Here is a 21896-nt window from a genome sequence, read left to right on the forward strand (position 1 = left end):
TCTCCTCTCTCTGTGGTCGTCCTAATAGCACTACATCCAATCGTTAAAGAATGAATGACCAGCTAGCCCAAAACCAAGTTCTACTGAAGCAGAAAAAACGAAGGGAACTTTATTCGTCGTCATGTCATTGGGCATCTTCAGCGGAAATGCGATTGAAGCCATTTACTGGAATTTTAAGGCACCAGAACTGAAACCAGGAAAGGTAAAATGTTAGTGTAGTTTAGTTTAGGTTAAGTTCCAAAGCGACTCGGCTGTGAGGGACGCCGTAGTGATGGGGTCCGGAAATTTCGATCACCTGTGGTTCTTTAACGTGCACTGACATCGCACAATACACGGGCCTCTAGAATTTCGCCTCCATCGAAATTCGACTGCCACGGCCGGGCTCGAACCCGCGTCTTTTGAGCTGCAGCCGAGCGCCATAACCACGGAGCCACTGCGGCAGCTGGTTGAATTTCGATGGAGGCGAAATTCTAGAGGCCCGTGTACTGTGCGCTGTCAGTGCACGTTTAAGAACCCCAGGTGGTGGAAATTTTTAGAGCTCTTCACTATGGCGTCCCTCATAGCCCGAGTCTCTTTTGGACATTGTAATACCATAAAACCACAAAACAAATATCTGACAGAAGAGGCAAGTTCAAGAAAGCCTCTTAGAAAACGACAGCCTGCAGCCACATGTGCCAAGCAGGCAAGCAAGCAGTCCACACCCGCCGCTGCCGCACTGCCCTCGGGGACAGCCCATGAAAAACCAAGACACCGATCCATGGAGCCCTCAAAAGAAACTGTGCACAGGTGGCTGGAGTACATCGCTGATCAAGGAACATGCCCATCTTCCACCAGGAAACTTGGAGGCGCCTCCTCATTTAAGTGCAAGCTCCGTCTTCCTCAGTATTCATGGTGCTAAGGTTTGTTCTCTTGTGCACTGGTCTGGGTACTTAACATTCTAGGTGGTCAGCGTTCCTCGTATGTGCCATCGCAGTCGATCAATTAATTTCAGTCGGTGATCTCGCGGCGTTTCCACCCGCTGAACATTTTGGTGCCACAAAACATGATGGTATGAAAGGTAGAAGATATGCTGGTAACATTTATAATAAATATGCAGCTGCAAATTTGCCGGACCCTAGAACACTCGATGGAGAATTTCGTGGCCCAACATTATTGCTGTCAACAGGCCGCTTTACCGTGCCAACCGCAATTATTCTCAACAGACATCCACCAATCCAGGTTTAGAGTCCTATAAATATTTTACCTCTGTACATGCAGGCTAGTCTTTCTTTGAGGGAGACAACAGCTCAGCATCGTCGGAGTCAGTGTAAAAGATGAGCTTGGCAGGAGGAATACCAGGGGAATTACCACAAACCATTTTCGCATCGTGTAGCTAAAAGTGCACTGCACTACTAAAACGTCGCAAATGCACACCTGGTTTCTTTTTGGTCCCTGTGCTCATTTGTAGAGCAGTGGAGATGTTCTGCAATGCAGCACAAGAGTGTGGGTTCTATTCCTGGCTGCGTAGGTAATGTTTTTGATGCAGATGGAATGTGGAAACGCCCTTGAGGTTTCTCTGCACATTAAAGAACCCCAGCTGACCGAAGTTAACCATTTTCTCTACACGGCGGGCATCATCTCACACCGTCGGCGCATTACGCCCCCTCCCCCCCCCCCTACGCCCAAATGTGGGAGCATGCGCATTGCGGCTGACCTTTTATGTTTAAGAGCCTGTATAGTTAACCATGCTCTCATCCTTCAAGCGGATGAACAAAAAACACTTTGCAGTGAACGCATTTCGATAACGAGCTCAGAAGGATCGCAGGGGGCAGTGTCCTCGCTGCTCTTCCACCAATTCATGTAGTCCCAGCAAGTAAAACAGTCGCCCAAAACTATTCGGTGTCAATAGCAGTTTCATTCCTTCTGTGCTTTGCCGCACGTAACAAAGCACACGTACTCACCACGGCACCGAACAATCGCGCAACACTTGCATTCCAGCAGCCGCAGCTCAGTGACTAAACAAGCCCCCATATTGTGGCGCCACCTGTTAGCATTCAAGAGAAGCTCGAGGAGCAGCAAACACGATCTGGTCGTGCCACCGAGTGCAGTGTCAGCACCTAAATATATTCTTACACCGTGGCCCAGGCGGACAAACAGCGGTATCTTGGGATCACAATATATGCGGGACTGTTCTTTCCATGTTCTCTCGCGAAGCCTTAAACGCTGAATGCCACCCAAAACATGCTCCAGTAATCGCCTAGCCATCGCATACCAACCTTGCAGCACCAAATAGCCGCACAATGTGCCAAAATGTCACTGCAAACCAAAAGTGCGGATATAAAACTACACCACAGGATGTAGCATACGAGTCATGCTGTACAAGACACAGTTGCACAGGGCTCACTCCAAAGCTTTTGTTTTTGCCTTCCACTTCCTTCTTGACCAACCACAGAAGCACACAGGTGTCGCAGCTTTGCCCGTTCCTTTATCTCCCCAAGATGTGTTTGCGCCGCGTCTGTCATCGTATTATGATTGTGAAAATAATTGCAGCACTGGCACTCGTTCGCAGTCTTCACCAGCCTGCTCACCGCCACTCAACAACTGCGTCGTAGCCTGAAGCTATGGCAGACCCCACGGTGCTGCACCTCGTTTTCTAGCGCGCAGTGGCTGCACTGGCTGCCATCAACACTGCTTTCATGCAAGGCCAAGATTTATCACACGATGGCTGCGATGAGTGAACGCCGTCTGGAATCCGCAACGGCAGGCTGGAAGTTGAGATGAACAAATAGCCCCATAATTCCAGAATAATCAGAAGAGCCGAATGCTTGCAATAACTAAAGTGTGGTGCCAATCAAATCAACGGCAAGCGTCATTCGAAAGCAATTCAAACATTTATTATTCACACGTTCCTACAAAAACCACAAAGTTGCAACAGACGAAGAAGAAAATCACGTTGGCCTGCCTGGCCGTTGATGCAGCTTTGGTGTAATTTTGGGCAATTTAATGTTTTTGGCGCAGTATAGCACAGTAAATTGCATTTGCATCAAAATGGCACAATTGGAACAGCTGTGCCACCCCTGTACAAGCAAACATACTCTACTGTTACTAAATGAATTGAACACTGCATGACAAGATGGGAAGAAGCTGAATATAAAACAATGCAAACCTTTATTTCAATATAGTATTGTACGCAATTTTTCATCATAGCGCAGCACAAATTTGAAGTGAAAGTAAAACCGGTCACTAAAATATAAAAATCAAACAAACTGATTGAAATGAATCCGCAGCACAATATAAGCACTGCGGGAGTAATTGGTATGGCCCAATAAAACGTCAACTGCGTTTGCTTAAAAGCTCCACCACATTATTCAATAAGTTATATTTGCACTATATTTATACGCCTTGGCTTCAGGACTGCATGTGGTGTCAGTAGTGATCCTGCACAATAATACCAAGAGAGCTGTGAGCAACTGAAGTGAACAGTGAAAATTCTGCATATTTTTTACAATTGCTGCAGGAACAACACAGCGCCATACTTTTTTCTTGCTGTTGTGACTCTTTCGGGAATGACACAGCACAACTCCTCACAACTGCACAAGGTAGAAGACGCGCAGACTATTTCTACCACACACCAGGGCAGCAGTTGTTCTGGGTCATGCTGACATCGCTGACCACTTCCTCAACTTGGGACACTGAAAGCATGTGCAGCATGTGCTCCGCTGATCCAACCACAGTCAATGGCGGCTCCCCACAGACCGGGCCCGTGGGCTGCTGAATGCTGGCAAACAGCTGCTCCACTGCCGCATGCTCTTGACTCCCGGGCTCCATTCGAGTGAGCTCTGTGATCTCCTGAGCTGGCTCCTCCATTTCGACTATGGCTTCTGGTGTCGAGGCTGGCACCGGTAGTGAAATTGAAGCCGAAGCAATGTCAACTGTCTCTGAAGATTCCACGTCTTGAATTGAGGACACTGTTGGCTCTGTAATCATGTCCGGTATTGAGGGTATGCTGGGTATGGCTGTCAGGTCAGACACAACTGGAATGGGTGCCGTGGCAGGTGTTGAGATCACAGTGTGGAGTGACGTGGATGCAGTTGGCGAGGGCTGTGAAACGGAAGCGACCTCAACCGCAGCGCTTGCTTTGGCATTGTCCTTGGGAAGGAAAATATACAGCAACAAAAATTAGTGGCTGAGATAACTGAAACTTATCAGTCAGCCAAAGCAAGAGAGATAGCAATGTTTAACAGTAAGCTAGAGTTTCAATACCATGAGGTCAGTTAATTCCTGTGAACAACTAAGGCTCGGTTTGCCTACACTGCAGGGGAAATCGTCGTACCATGAACTGGCATCGTCTTCTTGAACAACTTCCTTCCACTCAAATTCTAGTCCCTGTAATTCGGCAGCACCCTTCATGTCGACCAATGGTACCATAGTAGTAACAACCAAGTGAAATCAGTCATATCACCAACTGACATTTTGAACTTGAAGATGACGAATCGCATTACTGGTTGTTCTGTGGCACAGTGTGAACACTAACTGAGCTGTCCAAATTTCAGGCACCCAAAAAGCTGGTTCACGATTGCAAAAGCATAACAAAGCCCTGCCTAGCAGCATAAAAAAATTCGCCCAAAATTGAACTACACTAACGCATTTACTCACATAATTTGCAAACTGGCTTCTAAAAGGGGGTGCACAAATTACACAGAGGTTTTGAGAACATGTCCTGAAAACTCTACAAAGGTCATATCGTGCTGGACCATATAGTGCTGCCTAGTATATGTCGACACCCAAAACTCAACTCCTCACTGGTTAAAAAGAGTTGGCTACAAATACCGTATTTACCCAATTCTAACGCGCCCAAGATTCCAACGCGCACCCAATTTACGGCACCAAAAAAAAAAAAAAAATCAAGCCCCGATTCTAACGCACGTCCGATATTGGTAATGAAAAAAAAAAAAAAACTACAAGCCCAGCTTCTAACGTGCATGTGGCTTCCACGAATTAAAATAATTTGCAACCGTTTTATATTTTAAGGAGAGATGCGGATGAAAAAACCGCGATTTTTTTCGATAAAGTCGATTTTGTATTTTCTTACGTTTTGTATTCCCCCAAGCCTCTTCTTTTATATATAAAAAAATCAAAGCCGATAACCAATGGGAAGTTAGTAAAAAATGCAATTAAAGCTCTCGCGGTGGCTCGCGAAAGTGCGAATTTGACCGAATTTCGGGAACGCGGCATTTCGCTCCACGGCGTCGCCCGCTCTTGAATTTTCGCGGGAAGTAGGCCTAACCCTCTCCTACCAGAAGCCACTTCGGCAGCGGCGCATTCGTGATAAAAATACGAAAAAAAAGATCGTTTCCCGCCCGAGTCGAGCCATAGCCTCCTCTATTTTTTCTGTGCCTGGTCAAAGGCTGCTGAAGCGCCGTCTGACTCCGCCGTGTTTCTCCGCGGGGCGGCGCTGCCAGCCCAGGATGGATGGGCGTGCGCGTAGTTGCGGCCGGCTGCAGGGGCTTCGGCGGCCGCGGAAAAAATGTGGCCTTTGCCTACTCCACAAACGACCAACTCGTCCTAAGCCATTACCAAAAGTATATAAAAGCAAACATTCGGCAACACAAAAACGACGTCCGCAACTATGCAAGAAAGCGCGCAGTCCTCAACCGAACATTCCTAAGACACACAATCAACATCGACGAAACCAGCACACTCAGAGCCGGAACAAGTTAGCAAAAACGCGCCTAATCCTTGTGCACTGAAATGCGCAGCAACCCGGAATAAAGCGGCGCTAAAAACAGATTTCGAAGTAGCTGAATGAAGCCCGGCCGGCGACAGAAGCAGACGGCCTGCACAAGGCGCCGAAGAAAAACAACAACACAAGCAAAGCGACGCGCACGCGTTTCCAAGGCGCTTGTGATGACGACAAAATCAAACGTTGAATGCGTCAAATACCTCATTGCTAAAGAGGGGTTCAAGTTTGTTCTGTCCAGAAAGTTTTCTTCGGACCCCATAGAGTCGTTTTTTGGCTGGTTAAGGCGGTCTGCAGGAAGCAATGATCAGACAGATGCTAGAGCGGTACTCGCTGGCGTAGAGAAGGCCTTAAAAACTGGGTTAGTGTCTGCTTCCCAACACAGCAACGTAATAGAAACGGAAAGGCAAGCACTTGGAGCACTGAACAGTGCACAGAAACTTGCAGTCACCCAGCGCGCAGACGACTTTCCACCGGAGGCGAAAAGTCTCCTTAAAGACCTTCTCAGGACACAGAAAACGTTGCTGCCAGCGCCAGACACTGCAGCACTTGCGATGTTAGGAGGTTATTTGGCTCGCGTCGTTCAAGAAAAAATTGATTGCAGCAGCTGCAATGCTCTTCTCACGCGACCAGCCGCATCTGCGCCCAGTGACAGTTTGATCCGTCTTCAGGACAGAGGAGGCCTCCTTTATCCTTCAACGCAGTTTTTGTATGTTCTGTACGCCCTCAAGAGCTACGTCGAGGTGTTGCTCAACAAAAGACGGTTCTTATCAAAACCCCTGCAAGCTGCAGTCAACAATGCAGTTGAGGCTCTTGCAGAACATGGAGCACTGAAATGTGAGCTTGCGTCCAATGACCACCACAGCCAGCTTCTGAAACTCATCTGCGGAAAGTTTTTCCGCCCTGTTTTTGCGAACTATGCCTTATCGGTGACGGACAGGAACGATGTAGTGAAACCGCTGACATCAAAGCCTCTATCTAGAAAGATTTTGAAGTTGTGAAAACATTTTTGCATGTATGTTTTATTCTATATACGACAGTAAAATTTTTTCCATTCACTCATCGCTCACAAAAATGCTTCCTTAATGTTTCTGCTTATATATTGGGTCAGATACGACCTATGCTAAGAATACGTGTTTTGTACAAAGAGGCACAGTAACAATTATCGTCGATATAGCTGTAAACTTAGGCATTCATCTCGGTACTGGAGCAACGTTCGATATGTATGCCCGGCCGCCGATTTCATATTTTCCTTGATGAGCAGCTTTTACTAAAGTACATGTGCACATGGCTTAACAAAAACAATTTAGCACTTTAACGATCGTGTCCGCACATCAATCTTACTAAACGGAGAGTAGTATACACAGTAGCAGAATTGCGCGCCGTCTTTTACGCTGCGTGCAACTCCTGCCGCGTCGTCTGCTCCATCCTGGGCTGCGCGCGCCACTCGTCAACAGCTTCGTGTACTAGCACGAACGGCGCCTAACAACGGCGTTTCCCGCGATTGAGCGGGCACGAAAAAAATAGAGGAGGCTATGGTCGAGCTCGCGACTGGCCCTTCAAATCACGTGGTACGATCGGAGCCCTTCCATTGGCTATGAGCATTCCACCGCACGGTCGGCCGCAGACGCTCTTTCTTCGTTCTGCCGCCACCGAGACGTGAACCAACGCTTCTGCCCGGGTTTTTCTCCTTTCTCCGCTATGGATGCGACTGAGAAACAAGATTTTCTTTCACGCAAGTTCCTGATAAAGCATCAGTATAAAGGAAGACGCCCCAAGCGCAAGCGGAGAGCTCCGGTGACGGGAGGTTCGTCTGCTGCTAGGCGTAACTGCGGCAGCGGCGATGCACCATTTGGATCCTTCAAGCTTCTTGCGGAGCATCCATGACTACGTCAGTGCATCTGAGCGAAAGATAAAGATGCTCGACGGCCAAAACAAGCGTAAAAACGAGCGCGGAAGCGCTGTTATCTGTTAGATCGGCATGATGCACGACCTCGTCAGCGGCGCGGCGTGCCCCGCCTGCGGACGATGTAATCTCTGTCAGAGAATCGGCCGCAAAACAGAAAGGACTCTTATCGTTTTTGGAACTTCACCGCCGAAATGACGCGTTTCCGACAACCGTTGTTTCATCAACATATTCTTCGAGCCGCGTATCTCGATCGTGCAAAGGCAGTGATGAAGCGTCCGCCCGCGGCAGTGCACGGGATACCGTCGCCGTGAACGTGGTCCGTGGTCGCTGAGCACGCGACCAGAACGGCTCCTGCGACGCAGAAAACGACGAGCAAACGTGCTCCTATGTTTGCCGGCAGTTAGTGAGCTCCCACATCGTATAATGGCGATGACGATGGGCAGCTATGGGGCAGTTTCGGTTTGCACTCGAATCCAACGCGCATGCGATTTTGAGACGTATTTTCCCCGAAAAAAGGTGCGCGTTGGAATTGGGTAAATACGGTACATAAGTCAATGCATACTGCCAGCCCTGCCCAACGTTACATAGTTCCCTGTGGGATGCCATGAGAGAGAATGCACAGCTCAAGGCAAAGTCAACGTGCAATAACACAATCACATAGCCAGCAGTGAGAGGCAAATGAAGATAACAGGCAATAAACCGCCCCCTTCATGAGTGGCCCGGTTGAGTAGCGGCAAAACGAAAGAGACGGGTAGCTAAGGCTGCGATTTCAGCAAGCTGGTAATGATTTAATGTTAAACAGCGCATGTGTTGAGTGCTTTTCTTTCGTGTGTCCCGTCTCCCCGCTCTGTTTAACAATGAACAGTTGGGTAGTTTGTAAGGGTGTGCGAAAATGCAAAGTTTCGAATACAAATCAAATATGTCTGATATTCAGTTCGTACTCATATTCGCGAATTTCTGAATATTAAAAAATTCACGAATACCCACAAGCGATCGTATACCGTGGCGACTTTCATAAATTCGACCGTGGCAAAACCACAATATTTGGGCAACTTATCTCGCAATCGAGTTTAAAGTTGCAGGGAAACAATACAAAGGCTCTGTTCCCTTTCTTCTCTGTCTCTTGTAGCGTGGACCGATCCCATATTGACGCTGCTAGACTTGACCTCGTACGAAATTCCGCAAGTGGGCTTTTCACATCACACAGCTGCGAACAATATGGCCGACGACCCGCTCTGAACAATCGCAATGCGAAAGCACACTTTTATTTTTTTATCCTTTTGTAATATGTAACATACTTAATGCCCATATCTATGGCATTCGTCGTGTCGCCTTCATAACTCTCGTAGCTTATGTTCACATTTTTTTCCTAGCAAGCTGAAACTGGGCGCTCGTAAACTCCGGCGCATTGTAAAATCCGGCAACACCAGAAAGGTGGGCTGCGCCAAGCACCAAAACAGATTTGTGCCATGCGCTAGTGAGGTCATACTATATATACAGAATCCCTTTGTCATGTGGCAAGCACTACACAATACACACGAGCAGATGCCACAGTGAACATCTAAGGGAAAACAACAATAACTTGAGCCCTTCTGAGGCCGCTCATCTGGACATTCACTGCAGAGAAGAAAGAAAAACAGAAAAGAAAGCATGCTATCTAATTTTCAGCCAGATCTTCACAGAAAGTCTCAACAAAATGACAAGAGAAAATAAATGAAGCCTACAAACATCAAGACAATGCATGAGCACTGCCTCGATAGCACTGCATGAGAAGGAACTAAAAGATGGATAAGAAAATGCGCACAGTCCTTCAAATGACACCACAAGCAGGGTTCCTGTCATTTTTTGTGTGTTTTCAGTTGAGATTGTTTGCCACAGCATGCAAGCAGTAGCCAAGCCACAGTCGAATCAGCTGCAAGTCAGTGCTCGGTCAGCATCTTTTTCATGTCTTCGCACTGTTCCAATAATGTTGAACCAACTCGCCCAAGCTCCCACTTTGTCTACTTTTAGGCTCCTTGGCAGGCATGTGGCCAAGGGGCAGGTTGCGAATAAAAGAGCCCCCCTACACAGTGCTAGTGTCGGTGCACCCTGTTCTAGTTTTTTGCAAGGCATAATGTTTTGTCCTTTCTGGTGCGAAGGCTGAGTGCGCCAGACAATTTAGCAGCGCTGCGGCACCGTATGTTCACTGTTCCAGACGGAGTCTGGCAACGGGACAACTCTTGCGTGGTTGTACTGTGTCGCAGCCAGTTATTACTGGCTGCCAAGTTGGGGGTGCGGCTCTTACATGGGGATGGCCCTTACACAAGTTGATACGGTAACACCAGCAATTGAATGGAGCTGTCCTCCCTTTCTCATTTAGTGCATGCACGCCAACCCACCTTGTGTGCAAACTTGGCGTGCAGGACCATGGAGGCGTGGTTGAGAAAGCCCCGGTTGCAAACAGTACAGAACACTCGCAGACTCGAACGGTGCATAGTGGCAATGTGCTTTTTGAGGCTGCAGCGGCTGCGGTAGATCTTGCTGCAAACGCTACATTTGAAGTTGACCTCCAGGGTATGTGTACGCAGGTGCATGGCCAGGCTTAGCTCAGTCCTGCAGAAAGAATGGATCATAAAAGGGTTCATAATGAAGCACAATGCGGCAAGGCAGAAGCGTTTTTTCTTACCACCTCCCTGCAAAGATCCAGAGCTTCCCAAGAAAGCTCACCTCAGAAACAGAATTAATGCAGTTTTGTTCTGCGGTTACTGACAATGCAAAATATAGATAGAGCCCCTTTCTCTCGGGATAAAGCCCAACTCTTCTCCACTTCTGCGCACTAAAAGCGCTGTAGAAAACAAAGTCTGAGCCACAATGGCCTTTCCGGAATTTATTCTGCAACTGTCAATAAGCGAACTGAGCTGCTGCGTGAAAAAAAGACCAGCATGTAGCAACTGCACAATGAAAAACTACAGGCGGTCAAAATTATTCTGGAGCTCTGCTATGGTCCCTTGTTCTCTCTTCCTGCATTCAACCCCTGCTTCAGCCCTTCCTCCACAAAGCAGTTGAGGTGTTCACTGTTCACCAAGAAGTGAGACCATTACTCGCCTTATCTTTCTTCAAAAACAATTTTATTTTTTAAATCCATTTCAGCAACCCTCTACTGTTCATTGCTATTCCATGTCACAATAGGCAAAGCTTTCCTCCTTGATCATACCGAAGAGTCTCATTGAAGCAAGACAACAAGAATGCAGGCTGGCATTATTGTACCAAATGCCAACAGTTGCTGGCGCTCGTCCGAAGCTATTGTGCATGTGCCAATCAGCAGTTGCGATGCTCAATTACTGCTTTCGCAGTCAGTTTATACACAGAGGCCTCGAAGCCCTGGAATGGCCAAAGAAAGGCAACTAATATAGTTCACGTTCAGTTTATTCAACCCCACATCTGGATGCTGGGAGCGCGGCAAAAAAGCCAGCAAAAAAGCCAGCAAAAAACGATGGCATGACGGAAAGCACGCCCCCGTTACAGATCATTTTTTAATCATTAATTTATTAACCGTTAAAGATAGATAACCATTCTGAGAAAGATTTGTCAGAAAAAAAGCAAAAAAGCTGCATGAAAGAATGGAAGATTTTCTTGCCAAAGCCTACCTTCTGTAGTCTGCTTATGAAATGAAAGAATTTCGCGTTTTACAACAGACAAAATGCTCACAGCTAACAAACCTCTAAAATATAAAAAAAAAACGAGAAAAAAAAACAAGTTGTAGAAGAGCTTCAAAAAAAACCTAATTTCTACCCTATTTTTTAGCAAAAGAATACAGCAGCATTTTTACACCCCAGCTTTGTATATAACATGGAAACAAAGAACCATAAACACACAGTGGGCAGAGTTGGAACCTCCAGTAAACGGCTATGTATGAGGAACTAGAATTATAAAACAGTCAATGAGTTGTTCAAGGCAGCGCATTAAATGTATGTAGGCGAGTTAAGCCAGGTTACATCACATGCATCACTAAGTACCAGTCAACAAGTCCATTTAATGCAGAGACTCAAGTGACATACGTGGAATATGAACAAGAAACAGAATCAAACTAATTCAGGCAAACAAAAACTACAGAAATGCACAAAACCTAAAAACAAGCTGAGGGAGACCTACTCATAACAACATGCAAAGCAGCATGATGCAACCCAACATCACAGGGAACAACAAGTTGCCCTTCCAAACCCATAATTTCCCTTGCAACTCTTCTTGACCAAAATACCCATTCTTCAGCAACAAAGCTATGTACAGTAGGCATCGACATGTGAATCTTTAACTAGTACTTTGGGGGGAAATTACTCAGTGCTAATCAGCTCTGCCCTGTTGTATAAAACCAGACTATACATCAGCATTTTGCACCACACATTACTACCAATTTCCATTCCCATATTCACATCCCACACACATCGCATCATTGCAAAACACCACACATAACAGTCTGGTTCTGTATTCACCATCAGCAAATGGCTTGGTCAAATCTCAATCTTAAAGAAGATGATGATGATGATGGACTTTTATAGCCTATTTCTTCTTGGTGCTTTGTGGTGTGGTGGTATAGAACCTCTGGCTGCAATTCTCAGTCTAAGGAAAATGAATGTTATGAACTTCTTAACCGTTTGCAGCATGGCATCTGCAATTGTACACGCGACTTTTCAATTCTGAAGTGTGTGGAGTTGTTTCACGAAGGCAATGATGCCGGCAAATTTGAGATCCCTGCTGAACAGAATAGCAGAGCCATCCTAAGCCTAGAAATAAATGACAGCTTTTCAAAAACAAGAAATGAAGATGGATGCAACAAAGTTCTATGGTGTGCCTATGCAATGCTGTAGCCTTTTTTTTCCCTCACACAATAGAATGTTTTACAGAAGGACACTGCAGCTGACTTTTCGCTGCAAAAGATCCTTCGGATAATAAAGAAAATACTATTAAGGCGAAAGCCTTTAATGTCTCATCGTTGTAAGCAGCAGTTGTCGACAGAAATGCCACGCTTTTCAATTGGTCGAAGCGGTCGTGACACGTCACAATGCGCGAATTTCAAACGGGGCAAATTGTACTTTGGCTAGTAACCATGCAACCAATTGAAGGGATCGTATAGTGATGCTCCAAGTGGGACTGAGCTTAGTTAATTGCTTAATTACCCAATTGGCCTAATTAACTTTTCTAGTCAGGCCATATAAATAAATAAAACCAAGTAGGAAATTGGCCGAGCTCGGGAATCGAACCCCGGTCTTCGGCGTGCGAGACGAGCATGCTATCCACTCCGCCATGCCAGCGCGATGGTTTGGAATGAACAAAGGCAGGTCTAGTGAATACGGTGTCTTCGCTCACTACCATCCTCCTCCCTTTCCTCCTGGCGAGGTTTAGGTGTCCACCGAGGTATGAGAGACAGATAATTACTGCGCCATTTCCTTTCCTCAAATAGTGTTGGGTTCAAAGGGCAAGGCATCGCGCCAAACGGGTGGTGGCGTTCCATGGACTCCCTGGCAGCACTACAACACGCTGTCGCGTTCCACTCGTAAAGGCGAAACTTAAGCGTCATTAAATAGCAGTGAATTAGTATTCAGGCATTAATCAGTAATTAAGCATTAATTAGTGATTTGTCATCACTTCGTAATTAGTACTCAATTATATGTGACGCCACCAGTGCCACAGAAGCAGCGAAAGTGGTGCCGAAAACGCTTTCGCCTCTACGCACTTTAGACAGTCAAAGTGCCCCTTGAATTTTTGTATTTACTCCTGTAAATTGAGCGCTTTTTTCTTTAAATAAAGACTTCAAAAAGGAGTTGCGTAAATTACACGGAACCGAAACTGGAACCAATTCACAAACGAATTAACGACTTTTTTTTTTTTTTTTTACATAGGGAGCATTATGTATCCTGCTGGGAATCGGCATCAGCATGGGGCGCATAGTACCCAAGGCTCGGACGAAATTATCATATTATTCTCGCGTAAAGGCCGCACATTTTTCCCACGGTTTTGACGGGGTGCCGCCCTTACATGGGACCGCCCAAAGCTTTGCAAATCGACTGGACTGGTCAGTGCCGCTGGCGCACGCATCAGCCTCAGCCCTATCGTATGCTTACACCCGACAACCTTGCTTCTCACTCAGAGGATGCATGTATGTGCAGACACACACACTCGCATGTCCAGCGGAAACACGAGGTGCGGAATGGGCCTTGTTTTATTTCATTGGTTGGTCATTGGAGGACACACCTCTCGCTCTTGCCGACATGGAGAAAGAAAGGGGAGTAAGGGGGGCAGATGACCACAAGGTAGCAGTGGTGGCTGTGGCGGAATGCGTCATCGCGTTGGTGGTGTGCTCGGGGCACTTTCAAGGGGACAATGACGAAAGCCAAACAAAAACTAAGACGGGTGCATCGTCCCCGTCACCCACGAGATGATCAGTGCAATAGTGTGCTGAGGCAGCTTGTGAACTCGCAACATAAGCAAGTGATGCGTAACACCATTGCTGCTAGAGAAGAAAGGACAGAAAGACCACTTTAATTGCAAATAAAGGCTTTTCCCATGAGTTCTCGCAATGTTTCCAGCAGATTCTTAGCATGCTAGGAGACGAATTTCAATGAAGCAAAATTTCAGTATTCCAAAGTAAACTGCCGATCGTTAAATCGAAATTTAACTGCAACATCCCAAAGCATCATGGGTCATGGAGGCACTAGGTGGAGGGCTGCAGATTTTTTCCACCACCTGAATGAACAGTCTGCATTGAACGATGATTTGTTGCCTCCCTGAACCATAGCAAGTCATGGCATCATACTTTCACTAGTAACAGATGACAGGATATGCGGCACTCACTGAAAGGCTTTCCCACACTCTGGACAGAGCTTATCTTCAGCAGCCTGGCCCTCAATGCCGTGGAAGAAGACCCGGTGAGCACGCAAGCTGCTCTCAAACTTGAAGAAACGACCACATGGCTCACAGCTATGCTTCCATCGTGAGCAGCCATATTTCCTGCAAAGAAATTGCATGAAAAAAATCCACTACGCATGTCACATCTCATTTGAGTAGCAAAGCCATAGAGTTCATAGGTATTTCAGAGTTACAGTCTTATCACTACACAGACAGCTTTAGTGCAGAGCTTTTGCAGAACAGTGGAGTGCATGTGTCCCACTTGCTTCAAGTTGTGACAAACTGACAGCAGCGCCGTCAAACAAACCAATCAGCACATGTACCGTATTTACTCGTATAATAGGCGCACTTTTTTTCCAGAAAATCCGGCTCAAAGTTCAGGGTGCGCCTATTACGCGGGGGAAAATTTCCGGAAATTTTTCGACTCGCAAAATTGAACATACCGCATAAACGCACCAGTGTACGGGCCGCACCCTGTTTTCCCGAAGGAAATATTAAAAAAAAAAAATTCGTGTAAGGGCCGCACCGAAACTTTCCATGACCCGGTTGGGAATAGCCTTCGAAATGCATGCGCCGTGGCCTCCGCGATCAGCTCCGGCTGTGCGCAACGGGCGCTTAATTGTGGAGGCCACACACGCGCACAGGAGCTTCCAGGCGCCGCCCACGAAGGGCGCCCAAGGCCAAGCTCATCACCATCAACAACGTTTTCCTCCGTCGCGAGCTTTCGCTATCCATATTGCCATCAGCATCAACAGCATCCGTTTTTTTTGTGGCTGCCAAAGTGCCGAGATCTGTGATAGCATCTTAGTTTATCTTATTTGTGGCTTTGCTGCTGAGCGTTGCTGTTTTAGCACGACGGGCAAGCACCTTAATAGCCACACGGCTGGGAGTATGCTCTCGAACATGGCAAGCGTGCGGAAGGTCGGAAATTTGATGTGGCCGAGAAGTGTGGCAGTTGCGACTGCGGTGTGCCGAAATTTTCGTACGCGACTCCAAGCGGCGAGGTTTTCGTAGGCCTAAGTCGGGAACGTTTCCGGCTAGAGATGAAGCTTTCCAAACAGACATTTAAAGTGAGCATCCCTGAAAACTGTGTGCAGTTGTTCCACGCGATGTCGTTGTACGTGCTGTGGGTCCGCAGCAGCTGCGACGGCAGCAGCACTAGTGAGGACTAGTAGTCAGTTCAGCAAAAACTTTGTTAAAATAAAGATTGGGGGGAGGCGAGGCGAGGCGCCGGCTTGCAGTCATGTAAATGCAGTATTGATCACAGTGCCAAGTTCAGGGTGCGCCTATTATGCGCGGAAATAAAAAAATCTGATTTTTCGCGACCAGACTGGGGGTGCGCCTATTATGCGAGTGCGCCTATTATGACAGTAAATATGGTATTCAGCACTGAATATGTTCACTTGGAATGCTCAAAAAGGTAGTTCCAAGGCCGTTTCAGACTGTCATTAGGTCACGTGGACAATCACTTATGCAGCAATATCAAAGTGTGAAAGGCACTCTTATGCTGCCCTTTTCAGACTTGAGACGAAAACACCTTGGGTGTTTCCAGTGCTTTTCACCAACCGTGTTTTTCAACAAAAAGGGAAAAAAGATGCTTTGCAGCTGTACGATCCAAATCTTGACGCAAATGTCTGACAGGTGCCTGGACCTGGGATTTTGCACCAGCTCACCTGCCTGGACGGTGCGCCCAGTTCTTGACCGCCGCCTTGCAGGACAGGGCGCTGCCGGAGTCCGTGTGTGCCACCCGCCGGTGGGCAACAACCCCATTGGAGGTGCGAAAACGCTTGTTGCACAGGCTGCAGCTAAAACGGTTGTCCTGGGGCCCGTGGGCAGACGCCTGGTGCTTCTCGAGCAGACGTGGTGTCTCGTAGAGTCGCTTGCAGTGGCTGCACTCGAGGCCGGCTGCGTGGGGGGCACCGTGCAGGGCCACGTGCGTGGCGTGGGCATCCTCGGCCACAAAGTGCCGGGGACAGTGCGGGCACACCAGGGGGCCTCCAGGCCGGTGCTGGCGGCGCATGTGCAGTGTCAGCTGGAACCTGCTCGTCCAACAACACAGTCACAATGAGGGCTGTACTCGGTGTGGTTCAGACACAATGAAAGTAGCATTAAAACCAAGAACACTGGAAAGAAGAAACTGGACATACTGGACCAGCCACACCAATGAATGGTTGCGTGGTTTATTTATGATCTAAGCTCTTTTCAATGAAAAACGAGTTGCGTTATCGTGTGCCTTTCTTCCTCGGATGTTCTTGTTCCAGTGCATCTAGGTTGAAACGCTAAAGACTGCCAGCATATCGCTTAACTGATGCCGTGTTGCAGCTGTTGAATTTCCAGCTTGTTCACTTACATATGTCTGAATTTCATTTCAAAAGCCGCACCATAACACTTTTCTAGGCATGTCTGCAGCAGAATTGTTACTGCAGACAGGGCCTATGCATACGAATTCATGGTTCCAAGAATCACTGACTGTTTTGAAAATGCCCTGGGTTGGATTCCATGCCAATGAACTTGATGGTTGTGCACTGTGAAAGTGGCGCTCAGAAGGAGCACACCCATGATCCCTTCACTGAGCCAACAGGCACACATGGAGTGGGATATCTCATCATTTGAGAATACAGCACCTCACAAAGCAGCTTTCCATGTTACTATGTCACTCAAGGTTCTGTGTGTAAGTTTCCAACCAACACCAATTAAGTGTGCTCAGTATTCCTCACGGACCTGAAAGCGAAGGCGCGTTCGCACTGGGTGCAGGAGAAGGGGTAGCGGCCCGTGTGGGTGGCCTGGTGCTGGCGGAACTGCAGGGCGCTGTAGGTGGCGAAGGAGCAGTCGGGGCAGCGCATGTGCCGCACCCGCGTCATGGCCTTCAGCTCCTCGGGCGTCAGCTCCTGCTCGTGCACCACGGCCATGTGGGTCTGCTGCTTGCGCTCATTGGGGAACTTGTGGCCACACAGCCTGCACACACACATCGAGGAAGGACATGCGCTCGGCAATAAAGCAAAACTGACTCCTACTGTTATAGTCAGAAGCCAATTTGAAATGCATTCTTTTTTCGGCATTTATGACTCACAAGCGACTCAAGACAAGACCAGTGACCGCTAGAGCTCACTGTATCCGCATCTGTTTTTAAAGCGAAAGCTCTACTGCTCCCGTTTTTCAAGGTCATGTCGTTATGCAAAACGACCTTGGCAGGCAACGGAACGCAAAATAAAAACGAATAAATGAGAACAATAAGATGGAATAACAAAATAAAATAAAACAGAAATAATAAAATAAACCGGAATAAGCAGAAAAATAAAAAGTAAATAAAATAAAATAAAAAATAGCAAACAAGACAAAAATGGAAATGCAGCAAAGATAGCAAAAACAGAAAACAAAATTTGAAAAAATAAATAAAATAAAATAAAAACAATAAACAGAAAGCAGATTTTGCTCTGCATTAAGGCTCCCCAGAATTGCGATGAACCTGTGTCAATTTTCATTCGCTCTCGTTAGTGTGTGAAGAGAAAACGCATTTTGAGTCTGCTAACCAACAAGCCCCACCAAGTGCCTTATCAGGAATGAAAAAGTGGAAAAAATGCTCAACCATGTCTGCGACATTGGTGTCGAAATTACTTCTACATATACTACATATACTACATATAGTACTATATACATATAGTATAGTACATATAGTATAGTACATATAGTATAGTACATATAGTACATATAGTATAGTATATACTACATATACTACATACTACATATACTACATATAGGGCATGGCACTTGGCTGGCAAGCAACATGTCTAAGCATCCGCTACTGCTTTTGCAGATTTTGCCATGGATTTTTACTGCTACAACAACCAGCAACGGTCAACGACTGGCCTTCTTCCGAGGGCCTCGTGACAATGACACCGTGGAATGCCTGATCTTCGATTACCGTACGTCATCTGTGACGTCATCACTCGACGCTGTACATAAGGAGCATCGCAGCGACCACTGCTTCAGAGGGCACGGCACTTGGCTGGCAAGCAACATGTCTAAGCATCCGCTACTGCTTTTGCAGGCAAGTGTTCCGAGCAATACCATTGCTCATTGTAGTGACAACCGCTTCTTGATAGTCGTGCCGTGCCCCCGCAAGTGTTGTGAAATTTTGTGCGATTGCTGGTCAGTGCTCTTATTGCTTTTGTCGGGTGACGTTGAACAGAACCCCGGGCCAAAAGTGAATGAGAAGTTGGAAGAAATTCTTGAGAACCAAGCTGCGTTCGCGCGTAAGATGGATGACATCAAAGGTGAAATTGTTGCAGTGAGCGCAAAAACCGACAACTTGCAGGGCCTTCTTGATGCATTTGATGCGATGACTAACAGGATTTGTAAGCTAGAAGAAGTAGTCCAACAGCAGGCTGCAAAGCTTATCGATTATGAGAACCGAAGCCGACGTAACAATTTACTAGTATTTGGCGTCACTGAAACTGAAACAGACACTGAAACGGAAACAGAATCAAAACTGAAGGAACTTGTTGTGGAAAATATATTTCAGAAAACTATGGGCGTGCAGGTTGACACAGTGGAGCGAATTCATCGCCTTGGTAAAGCCCAACCAGAGAAATGTAGACCAGTTACATATTCATAAATTTTACGATTCCAGAGAAAAGGAGAGTCTGCTGAAAAAAGGCACAAAGCTGAAGGGAACTTCTTGGCGTATTAGCCCTGACTATGCCAAAGAAACTGTAGAAGTGCGCCGAAAACTATGGGACAGTGCGGCTGCAGACAGGGCTAAGAAGGCTAAGGTCTTTCTTGTTCATGATAAACTTCGCGTAAACAATGAAACCTATATCTGGGATCACAGCCGAAACGAACGATGTCTGCTGTCTACAGGCCGCGGAGATAAGGCTGGTAATTCCAGACAGCACCAGTCAGATGAACCAGGCAGCCCAGCTCACCTTGATACCTCAATCAAGAGTGCAGCGTCGGACACATCGCAGATATAGCTATGCCTTTTAAGTCTCAACGCGCGAAGCATTGTAAATAAGACTACAGAATTAGAATACTTGCTCCTTTCACAAAGTCCGCATGTTGCAATAATAACAGAAACCTGGTTGAATAACAATATATCTGCTGACTGCATTGTTCCTCCGGACTATATAATGTTTAGGAAAGACAGGGACACACGTGGCGGGGGCATTTGTATCATCATAAAAAACTCTTTATCTGCAGTAATAATGGAATGCAATGTTGCTGAAACAGTTTGGTGCAAGATAAAGTTTTATAACGTTACTTACATTATCGGAGCTGTGTACCGCGCACCCTCTGCTTCACCTGAGTTCCTAGATGAACTAGACACTTTTTTATGTGCGAATGTCAAAACGAACACGAGACTAATAATGACCGGCGATTTTAACCTACCACAAATTAATTGGCAACGGCTATGTTCTGTTGGTCCTGATTCGTGTAACGGAGAGAAACTATTAGAAATTTTGTTCGCGTATAACCTAAAACAAATTGTGCAAGAAGATACAAGAATAACGCCAAATTCGCGGTCATTATTGGACTTGGTGTTCCTGTCAAATAACATAAAAGAACACACTGTTAACGTTGAAGATGGTGTCTCTGACCACAAGATGATTGTTGTTGCCATACCACTTGCAACCAGTGAGTGCTCAAGGCCTTATATCCCTGTGCGCGTTAAAGATTATGGGCGAGCGGACGACACCTCCATTCTTGACTACCTGGAATCTGCCTTTGATGATTTTGAAACTGTCTATGATTCCATAACGGTAGAAGAGTTGTGGCAGCAATTTAAGAAAATTATACAACACTGCGTTGACAGATATATTCCAACTCGTGTTAAAACGACGAAGCACCGAAGCCCCTGGATCACCAGGGACATAATTCATATGAAACGTAAAATAAAAAGACTACGTAAAAAGAAAAATAAACGTATCCCAATTTTGCGACTTCGTGCTGAGCTGAAGCAAGCGCTGAAAGAAGCTAAAAAAAAGTTCTTCGATGAAACGCTGCGCCGCTTCCTCAAAACGTCGCCGCAAAAGTTCTGGCGATACTTTAGTGATAGGAAGGAGAGAATACAGGAGATTAAGCACAAAAATAAGGTACTGATAAAGAAGGAGCATATAGTAGATTACTTTAATCACTTTTTCCAGTCGGTATTCACTGCAACCCAAGATGACATAGACGTTAGTGCAGAACACCTGTTGCCTAGCCAAATGAATGACGTCATAATTACGCAGGATGGTGTATTTCAGCAGCTCCTCAATTTGGATGCTAAGAAGGCCAATGGACCAGACAACATACCAACACAGTTTCTCCGAAGATATGCCGAGTGGGCGTCGAGATACCTTATACTTATTTTTCAAAAATCTTTGCACACCCATTGTGTACCACAAGATTGGCGCAATGCACTAGTAATTCCGGTGTTTAAAGGGGGAAACCGAGAACTTGTAAATAACTACCGCCCAATATCTCTTACATCGATTTCTTGTAAACTTATGGAACATATTATAGCGAAGCACATCTTTCATCACCTAGAAACAAGCAGTTTACTTTACCCTCACCAACACGGATTCAGAGCAGGCCTTTCCACCACTACACAACTTGTAGAGACAATTCATGATTTTGCAATGACGATTGATGGGAAGCAGCAGATTGACGTAATCGCTGTAGACTTTGCCAAAGCTTTTGACAAAGTGCCGCACAATAAATTAGTTTTTAAACTGGAAAGAGCTGGAATTAATTTGAATATTGTGAAATGGATTAAAGCTTATTTAACAAATCGTAACCAAGTGGTCAAAGTGGATGGTCATGTGTCCAGCCCACTAGCAGTGCTTTCAGGAGTTCCGCAGGGTTCTGTTCTGGGACCATTGTTATTTTTAGTCTATATTAATGATATCTCTGCTGTTCTGGAACCAAATGTACGACTAAAGCTATTCGCAGATGACTGTTTAATTTATTCTACAGTTAGAAACAAGGACGACCAGCTTAGAATTAACAACTCTTTACAGGCTTTAAGCGAATGGTGCAAAAAATGGAACATGGAAATAAATTATTCGAAATCAACATACACGCACATTACAACGAAGAAGTCTGTTCTTTTGTTCCCATATGTCATTGGTGACAAATGTTTGATAAATGTAACTCAGTTTAAGTACCTAGGAATGACAATAACACAAAACTTAAATTGGGGCACACATATAGAAGAGGTTTGTTCTAAAGCATACCAGAAGTTATATTTTCTGAGAAAAAAATTGGAGCATGCTACACGGGATGTAAGACTAATTGCATATAAAGCTTTTGTGAGGCCAGTCCTTGAGTATGCGTCAGTAGTATGGAGTCCTAAACAGAATTATTTAAAGAAACAATTAGAAAGAGTTCAGAGGTACGCAGTAC

The 21896-nt window shown here is 46.1% G+C and overlaps 2 protein-coding genes and 1 pseudogene across 4 annotated transcripts in view; 2 read left to right on the top strand and 1 right to left on the bottom strand.

Moving 5' to 3' along the window:
• Nucleotides 1-2851: 2851 nt before the first annotated feature.
• Nucleotides 2852-21896, bottom strand: part of LOC149371700 (uncharacterized) — a 44945-nt gene continuing 25900 nt past the window's right edge. For all 3 annotated transcript variants that reach the window (XM_089565946.1, XM_089565945.1, XM_089565947.1), the window contains exons 10-14: nucleotides 17232-17465; nucleotides 16184-16549; nucleotides 14457-14612; nucleotides 10007-10220; nucleotides 2852-4128 (exon numbers count right to left, since the gene is read on the bottom strand). In XM_089565946.1, the coding sequence (XP_089422072.1) occupies nucleotides 3601-4128; nucleotides 10007-10220; nucleotides 14457-14612; nucleotides 16184-16549; nucleotides 17232-17465 (1498 nt within the window). In that variant the 3' untranslated portion in view covers nucleotides 2852-3600. The remainder of the gene's footprint in view (nucleotides 4129-10006; nucleotides 10221-14456; nucleotides 14613-16183; nucleotides 16550-17231; nucleotides 17466-21896) is intronic.
• Nucleotides 5573-6878, top strand: LOC149371701 (uncharacterized). The gene has a single exon (XM_089565948.1). The coding sequence runs from the start codon at nucleotides 5785-5787 to the stop codon at nucleotides 6718-6720; it is 936 nt and encodes a 311-aa protein (XP_089422074.1). The 5' UTR covers nucleotides 5573-5784; the 3' UTR covers nucleotides 6721-6878.
• LOC149371702 (uncharacterized) lies at nucleotides 17572-19483 on the top strand (annotated as a pseudogene).

Source organism: Amblyomma mixtum, chromosome 1 (genome assembly GCF_055824585.1).
Source record: "Amblyomma mixtum isolate Tamu chromosome 1, ASM5582458v1, whole genome shotgun sequence".
Classification (NCBI taxonomy): Eukaryota; Metazoa; Arthropoda; class Arachnida; order Ixodida; family Ixodidae; genus Amblyomma; species Amblyomma mixtum.